This window comes from Pinus tabuliformis, chromosome 5_2 (assembly GCF_031772625.1).
Source record: "Pinus tabuliformis cultivar Carrire ecotype Pingquan chromosome 5_2, CPIR1, whole genome shotgun sequence".
NCBI classification, from domain to species: Eukaryota; Viridiplantae; Streptophyta; class Pinopsida; order Pinales; family Pinaceae; genus Pinus; species Pinus tabuliformis.
The window spans coordinates 475,673,855-475,683,499 of NC_142306.1; the positions used below are offsets into that span (position 1 = coordinate 475,673,855).

The following is a 9,645-nucleotide window of genomic DNA, read 5'->3' on the forward strand; positions in this document are numbered from 1 at the left end:
AGTTTTGGAAACCTCATGAAAAGTTTTGGAAACTTCAAGATTTTTCGGGTATAATTGTTAAATTTCACGATTTTTTTTTTGGTGTTTTTGATGGTACTAATCTATTTTAAAAATAAGATTGAAGCACTCCTACCATCAATTTTTTTTGAAAAAATTGACTAATTTTATCCAACTAGGGACAACTTGATACTTCATATTTTTGTATTGGTATTCATATTTTTGTCCTTGTGATTATACTCAGTAGATTTGTTGGCTTTCTTTTCACCTCCACATCGTTATGATGCTCCTTGGTTTAGGCACTATGTTACTTAACATCTCGCCATATGGGATGTCAATTATATATTTATGAAGTGTCAATGGAAAAACCGTTTGAGTTTTAATTTTTGTGTGCGCATACTTTTATACTGGTGCTTATTCAATGGATTTGTTGGTTTTCTTTTGACCTCCCTACCTTTACGACGCGCGTTGGTTCACCATTGTGTTGGTCCAACATTTCGGAATATGTGATGTCAATTATATGTTACTTTATGTGCTAATATTACTAATTTTCTTTAATATTGTAATATGTTTTAAAAGATGTTTTATTTTTTATAAAACTTGATATAAAACTGAACTGGTTGGTTGAAGGAATATTTAGAAATAAAAAATAGAGAAAAGAGATGGAAAATAGTGATAACATAGCCCAATTAAACAAATATCTGAAAAAAAAAAGGCAACAGCTGATAAGAATGAAAATGCATATAATTAGGTTTCCTTATTATGATTTTGGTCCGATTTAAATTTCTTTCAAATTTAACATATATATTTTATATATTTGCTATAACGTTAAATTATTGTTATAAGATAAATTATTTGTTTAGTGATTAAGAATTTGATTAAATTAAAATATTCTCAAAATTTAAGTTTATTTGTTTTTGTTTTTTTTTTTTTCATTTCAGAAAAGAAAAAAAGTTTATTTTATTATAAAATAGTAAAACAAGTACATCAAGATTCATCTAGATACAGCATGTTAGTAACATATTAATATATAGACCATAGAAAGACAATAGCCCAGTTTATCATATCAAAAAGGATGGGTCCATTGTTCTACAATAAGTGACCGTGTCCACATATATCTTCCAAGTTCCAAAAACAATTATGAAGGAAGAAACATATAATAGTGAATAGCCATCCAAATGAAAACAAAAAAAACATAGATTAGGGAATTCCCTATGAGCATCAATATGATGTAGTCACATGAGAAAAACAAAAAAAGTGTTTACAGTGAAAAGAAAACTCAAGGGAAAGGCATAAAACCAACATCTATCAAGCATCCCTCCACTTCCAGAGTGATATGAAGCTCATCCATGGAGGTGAGTAGATCTATCGAGCATCCTCCACTTCCATAGTGATATGAAGCTCATCCATGGAGGTGAGTAGACCTTGTTTACACAACTCACTGCAAGAGTGTTGTGCACTTTGTGGATGTGTTGTATAGTGACTCCCTGAAGTGTGTCTTTTACATATGTGATGTTAGATAGGCGTGTGAAATAGTGGAGGTGCCCAAGACATGATCAATGATGACCTAGGAGTCTCCATATATACTCAAATTGTGTATATCTAGAAAGCCCACAAAGCAGAACAACCCATAAAGTGCCATAGCCTCTGCCTTCATATTAGTTCCACGTCTCCCCACATCGCCCTCCGCGTCAAAATTTAAGTACTTGTTTTTTGATATTTGAGACAAGATTAAATTATTCGGTAAAATGTAATTACTGGTTATATGGTTAATTTAAAGTAAGATTACTATAGCCATATAAATTAGATGGTTGGTAAATACAGATTAATATCAAAATGCTTATCTCATGATACCTCTAGCAGGATAAAGACTAAAGAAACACTTAACTTTATCAAGATTAAAAAAATATCAAAAAATTACTAAATTATAACTTTATATTAAATTATTATTGTTTTTATTAATTATAAAAATAATTAATATATGAGTTGAAAAACATATACAGTTAAGAAAAAAAGCATGGAAGAAGATTATTAATCATGGAGATTCACTAACATATTATGATGGGCTTTGTTGCAATACCATGGCTTACTAATTCTACGTGCCCAAAAAAACCATAGCTCAGGTTCATTTGACATCTAACAAGTGTTCATATGACAGTTTTTTCCATTAAATCAATTTAATTAAAACTACAGAAAGGGCATAACTACTTTTTAGATAAATCTCAACTTTTGATATGCGGCTTCTAAAAACATCTGCCTTAGTTCTTCAAGAAGTAAGGAATGAAACTCCCCATCTAAAAATGGAATTAGGTAACCATTTATAATTTTTTGATAAATCTTAACCAATAAATCTTAACCAATAAATAGGCTTTGTTGCAATACCATGGCTTACTAATTCTACGTGCCCAAAAAACGATAGCTCAGGTTCATTTGACATCTAACAAGTGTTCATATGACAGTTTTTTCCATTAAATCAATTTAATTAAAACTGCAGAAAGGGCATAACTACTTTTTAGATAAATCTCAACTTTTGATATGTGGCTTCTAAAAACATCTGACTTAGTTCTTCAAGAAGTAAGGAATGAAACTCCCCATCTAAAAATGGAATTAGGTAACCATTTATAATTTTTTGATTCTAAAATTGGAAGCAACACTCTCAATTGGGTTTCTGATCGACAGAAATTCAAGAAGCATAGCCTTCACTTTCTCCATCTTTCTTTATTCCCTCTCTCTGCATAGACAAATTGAAACTTTGCTCCATAGGTTGATTAGTGGCAAACAGATCGATAACTACAAACTATTTATATCACAAGAAGATCTCAAAAGGATTCTACGGGACATTCACTAAAACTTGGATAACCGCTGCAACTTAGATGACATCGTGATATGAAGCAGCCTATGGTATCTTATTGGGGCAGTGAGTTTGATGAGCTGCATGAAGCACTGACAATTATTAATGATCCGACTGGCAACTCTCCTCAGGTTACCTCTTCTCCACTCTCTCTCATCATCATTTCTGACTAATGGTCTCATTGCTAAACGTTTCATGGTTTTGTACTCGTCGTCGCACTGGATTCTTGACATAACACTATCGCACATAGTTAGGTTCTCGTTTTTTGTTCACACGCAGTTCGGCATGGCACCTTATGACTCAGTTCGTGTTTGGTTTTCTCGACACATTTTGGATGTTATCATCATGCTGACATAGCATTAGTAGGTCTGTTTTTATAGTTCTCTAGCTTTTATACGTTTAGTTTTGAATTTTGTAAAATTCTTAAAGGTTCAAGACACAAATTCTTAAGGTATCAATGCACAAATACTGTTAGTATTTAATGGTAGCATTGTCTTATGACACAGTCAAAAAATCTGTATCCTAAATTTCAATAGCAGTAATGGTGTCTATTGGTTACCCCTCGTTGAAGATACAAACTCCCGAGGTGTTTTTTTGAAAAGTTTTATCAGCTATTAGGGTAACATCTTTTAGCATTAATTATCTACTACAAGCGTTTTCTCTTGTATCTATTTAAACCCGATCTTTTGCTTGGACTCGGAAAATTGCATGGAAAGGCATATTGAAAGTTTTTAAAGGTAAGGGTTTCTTTATAAAAGATGGGCAATAGGTTTTCCATCCTATATCAGGATTCAGAGACGGACTGGGATTGCTTTATCAGGGATTTGGATTTTAACTGGCACTATGGTCGTCTCTTCACTACCAGCAATAGAGCATCTAATGATGCTGCGTATCTTATAAATTCACTTGATGACGACAATAGCAAACCCCGTCAAAATGGTGTGGAGATTCCACTGCATGAGCTGAAGGAAGAGATCAGCCCGAACTTTGAAAATCTGGAGAAGAATGATGAAGAATTAGTTATTGCATAGCGTGATGACTATGTTGCCAACATTTTTAGAATATTGGACGAGGATGGCGATTGGAGGGTCAACACAGATGAGATTTCTAGAAAGATTAAATCTGAAGATTCCCATGGAAGACTTGAAATCAACTGTGAAATTGGGATCTGCAGGTGGGCTTGAGTTTCTCACTTCCATGGAGTTTAAGGATTTTTTTATCGCACATTGGTATTTGCAGGCAAAGATGAGAATGAAGAATTTGTAAGATCTGGTGATTTATATGTTTATGATAGAGCTATCTGTGAAGCATTTGGTGTATTTGACCAGAATGGAGATGAGTTTATCAGTCCACTAGAGTTGAGTGATGTTTTGTGCAAGTTGGGGTTCATGGAGGGGAGGGATTTCTGTTACTGCCATAGCATGATTGAAAATGTGGATGTTAATGGGGATGGGTTTGTAGATCTTCAAGAGTTCAGACTCTCGCAAACCAGATGGACTTCCCCCTTGGCATCAAATCTGCTGTGCTGATACTATTTAATGCTGGTTGTACACATTATATATTCTGCACACTAAAAATATTGCGGTATTCCAGTGATGATTAAAGTGTTATTGTAGGTTTTCGTCTGTCTTGTATGCCACAACGTTACGTCTTGTGTAAAGACGGCTGCACTTCATGATGTGAATGGAAAAACGTTCGATCTTTCTTTTTTTTTTTTTTATATATTTTAGGTTTTAGTAAATTTTAGTTAAAATTTTTTGAAATTTTAAATATAATTGTCAAATTTCAATATTTTCAGTGGTTATGAGTTTTTGATGAAGCGAAATTTATTTCCGCAATATCACAATAAAAATAATATTTAAACACTTAAAGAAAAAAACAACCACATTCCAGCATGTTTGGGCTCCTCTCGCTCCATAGACAACTCCATATTTTTGTACTCTTCTTATATTCAGTAGATTGGTTGGGTTTCTTGTGACCTCCACATCGTTATGATGCTCGTTGGATTAACAAGAGTGTTACTCCAACATATCGCCATATGGGATGTCAATTATATATTTATGAAGTGTCAATGGAAAAACGTTTGGTTTTTAATTTTTGTGTGAGCATAATTTTATACAGGTGCTCATATTCAGTGGATTTGTTGGTTTTCTTTTGACCACCCTACCTTTATGATGCGCATTGGTTTACCATTGTGTTGATCCAACATTTCCGAATATGTGAGGTCAATTATATGGTACTTTATGTTATAATATTACTAATTTTCTTTGATAAAACCTGATATAAAATTGGTTGGTTGAAGGAATATTTAGAAATAAAAAAATAGATAAAGGAGATGGAAAATAGTAATAACATAGGTTAATTAAACAAATATTTGAAAAAAAAAGTACGACTACAAGAAAATATTTCTTGATTATGAATTTGGTCAAATCTAAATTTCTTTCAAATTTAACATATATATATTTCATAGATTTATGAATTAGCATTTGCACCGAATGTTGCAAAGGAAGAGCGGTAAGGCATAAATTGAGGAACAATCACGACATGGGAATGGGCAAATCTAAATGAGATGCATAAATTGGGAAAATGTAAATGAGATGCAGAGATGTAGCAGAAATGAAATTCTAATGTTGTATAAACAGAAGTTGATTTAGGGTGCCTCACACTATTTTTTATTAATTATTGAATTAATATTGCATATAAATCTCATAAAATTCAACCAACTTATAATTTAGGGATCGGATATGTAAGTTTGACTTTGGGTCATTAACATGGTGATGCCCTGCCTCAACCACTCAACCATTAAATCACAGGTCAACAAATAAATTGAGGAACAATCACGACATGGGAATGGGCAAATCTAAATGAGATGCAAAGATGTAGCAGAAATGAAATTCTAATGTTGTATAAACCGAAGTTGATTTAGGGAGCCTCACACTATTTTTTATTAATTATTGAATTAATATTGCATATAAATCTCATAAAATTCAACCAACTTATAATTCAGGGATCTAATATGTAAGTTTGACTTTGGGTCATTAACATGGTGATGCCCTGCCTCAACCACTCAACCACTAAACCACAGGCCAACAAACAAAAGACTGCAAAATGTTACGATAATTACTATAGTAAACCCAATGACTCTACACACAAGAATTTATTCTTTTTTAAAAGAGCATATTGCTTACCCATATCCACAAAAAGAATGCAAGGTAGAAAGCATTCTGTAGAATTGTTATTATAACTTGTAACATTAAACTTTGTATGAACTAACATTACAATATTTTAAGAAACTAGCAACACTAAAATTAAATCCAACATAACCACCAATCATTAAAAAATAAAGAGCATAGATAGATAGATAGACAAAGAAAATTTGTAATCCGTAGCTTATAGTCATGTGCATCCAAACTAACTATAATTGCAAGTCTGAAAAGTCAATCTAATAACTGGCTAAAATAGCTTTAATTTTTTTTATAGAATGCCACCAAGGAAAATTTTAAGAGCCCCCCTAAATTCATATGTATCATAAATGGGCGAATCCCCATGATACATAGGAAAAATGGAAGGTGATTTTATCAATAATATAATATTTATATATAATTGTTTTGGCAAATCTCTCACTAGATTATATTATCTTGTAAAATCATGGTGAATCTTTCATTGAATTATAAAATATTTTAAGATCTTGGCGAATCTTTCACTAAATAATAAATACTTTGTAAAGAGCTAACAAAGTTCATAATGAGTATTTCTTGTAATGGCTTCAAGCCTTGTTAAGTAATCCATCAAGAACCAAAACAAGTATATTCCTTATATGAAATATACATATATTTCTCATGGAAAGTAAATTAGGTTTAGTGCAGGTGGTAGGGAGAAATCCTACATGTGAGGATGTGTTGAACTCATAATGAGTATTTCTTGTGATGGTTATGAGCCTTGTTGTCTAAGAAATCCCTCGAGAACTGAAATATGTATATTCCTCATATGGAATATAAAGATATTTCTCATGTAATAAAAAAAAGGGAGGATATGAAATGCATGATATAATACAAAGTCATGTGATGGTGTACTTAGTATTGACTAGTCACAATGGTTGAGAGATTAGTCATGTACTTTAGTTAGGATGTGTCAATTCATTTATTGTTTAATTGTTATATTATAATTATTTTGTTTATTACAAGCTGGCACCAACACACATTATTTTGGTAAGTCAGTGTCTAGTCTAGTTCCAAGTTAGAGTGTTTGTCATGGCGATGAATTAGGCTCAAATCCTCGTGGGTAGGCTCTAGAAAAAATAACTACAACAAAGCAAACCGTAATTACCTTAGGTATCATGCAACATCTGAAATGTGGATTTAAAAGATGTGATTTTATGGACCTTATAACAAGCTTCCTTAATGGTCTAAATACTAAAATCGCCTAATTAAGAAAATAATTTTTTTTCATAGCTAGGAATATGATTCACAAATACAAAAGCATTTCATTAATAGAAAGCTAGATGAGGGAGCAAACTTAACAAACAAAGAAGCTCCACGTATGAATGATGGTGATATTTTAGAAACAAAAGGAGATTTAAAGAGGCCCTTGGTGACCAGCTTCTAAATCCTAATCTATTTCATGTATTGTTTATCTTTCATGTATTAAGTGTCCCAAAAGTTTCAGATTAGCTAACAATAACAAATTAAGCTACACAGGAGATAAGACAACAAGAGCCACGTGGTGGCAATGTCACTGCTCTTGTTTTGTTTTTGCACACTGCCACCACATGGGTTTTGTTTTCTTGGGCATGAGTGACATGGGTTTATGTGTGACATAGGCGATGATACTTAATAGAAAAATGTAACTTGCATGCTACTATTATATTTCTAATTGGAATTTCAATTGTAAGAAAAAGTCTAATTAGAAAGAAAAACATTAAAAAAATATTTTTTTTAAATCGCCAATCACTTAAAGTGGGTGGAGCATTATCATTCAAAAGATACAAATTCAATCCCAAAGCCCTTGTCCAAAAGAAAGTGTCTAACCTTCCAAACTTGGGCCAAAAAACCCTACATATACATAATATCTTTAATAATTACTTCCACAAAGACAAAATGACATTATTTTGAAAAGAAAAAAAGAGAAATGATAAGATTTCATTCATTTTTCCTAGGGACACCTTTTTCTTGAAGTAATATTTATTTAAACATTCAAAGGTTACCATTAAAAACAAAACACTACACTTAAATAAACACACTTCTTTTCTTAAATATTTTTTATTTAAACAATTCAAAAGTTACCATTAAAAAGAAAATGCACTTCTCTTTCAAATTAATATCTATTTAAAAAAATTAGGGTTTACAATTAAAAAATGTATCATTTCTCATGAGAATTTTGCATTTACTATCATGAGAAGCAACTATGGATAGCAACCATAATGCAATAATTCCTCCCAAGATAGAAGCAAAATCAAGATATGAGATTGGTTTCCCTCCCTCTGCTTTTCCATTCCATTCCATAAGGTGTTCTTTACTACTACATTCACTGCTTTCATCAAATTTGGCAAATGCATAACTTCTGATGTATATACCTTGCTTTACCAAATCAACAAGACAGTTAATAAGAAAAACAAAGAATCCTGATGCATTAAGAGCTTCCAATGTTTTCTGTCTATGTTCCTTTGTAGCACAAATGAGTAGGGCAGTTCCTCTCACTTTGACTTCCAAACTAGAAGAATGTATAATACGATCACCCAATATAGTGATGCATTTTGGTGTTTCTATAACCATATCCACAAGAATTACAGGCTGATCTTCGTACAGTCTAGATAGAACTTCAATTGTCTTCTCTTGAATTGGTGGAAATAATCAATAGCTCCAAGTGGCATGGTGCTTTAGCAAGGGCTGTCCATAGAGGATGATTCAAAGTGCCACCTCGGTTTTCTTTAGCCAGCAAGGAAAGTGCTTCAAGGGCCTCTTCTGTCACTTTTCCTTTCAAATTGGTTGCACAAACAAGAGATGCTAGATTAAGCACAATTCCACAATGGCGAATACCCTTAATGAATACATCATCAACTGGACCATGGCGTACCAATCTAGCAAGTCAAGCTACTGCATGTTGCTTCCCCCTGATGGTCCCTTCCCTCAAGACTCTGGACAACAGTGAAATAATATAATCTGTAAGAGCTTCTTCAGTAATTTCTCTATCTAAAAGAAGATTTGCCAAGGAAATTATTCCCATCTCTGCAGCATATATGTTTAAAGATTTTTCAAGGTTGATTAAAGGCATGATTGCATCTTTAACAATAAAGGCCATGTGCTTGTCAGACTCAACTGATAAGAAAAGGGATTCAAGTGCTCGGGTTGACTGCATGGCAACACACTCAGTTCCACTCCTTAGTAAACTGCATAAAGGGCCAGTGATCTCTAGTCTACCTAAAATTTCAGAAAGGTCTCTACGAGCATCAAATACATCTGCAAGAACAGATGCAACATTCTTTTGAATGTCCTCATTTGAAGAGCCAAGCATTTCCAGAACCATTTGGAAGACTTTGTTTGCAGCAATTCTCATGCAGAATGTCTCCATGAGATGCAAGTGAAAGAAAACAACCACACACCTCAAGTACATGCACTTTGGACTCTAGACGATCTCCTAAAAGTAGAGCCCCCAAATGATATAAAATACTAGGATTTGCATCCCAAATAAGGTGACCAAGGGCCTTTGCAGTAATTTTTTGAGCTTTGATATCCGCAATATTTTTTCTATATGGATTTTGGCCAGTATGTTTTTTTTGTGAAACTTATATTCTAGGAAAG

At 32.8% G+C, this 9,645-nt stretch overlaps 1 protein-coding gene across 1 annotated transcript; it reads left to right on the forward strand.

The window, feature by feature from the left end:
- Nucleotides 1–3,922: 3,922 nt before the first annotated feature.
- Nucleotides 3,923–4,377, forward strand: LOC149159712 (calmodulin-like protein 3). The gene is made up of 2 exons (XM_089434396.1): nt 3,923–4,022; nt 4,088–4,377. Exons 1-2 carry the CDS (start codon nt 3,923–3,925, stop codon nt 4,375–4,377), a joined length of 390 nt encoding a protein of 129 aa, XP_089290522.1.
- The last annotated feature ends 5,268 nt before the right edge of the window (nt 4,378–9,645 follow it).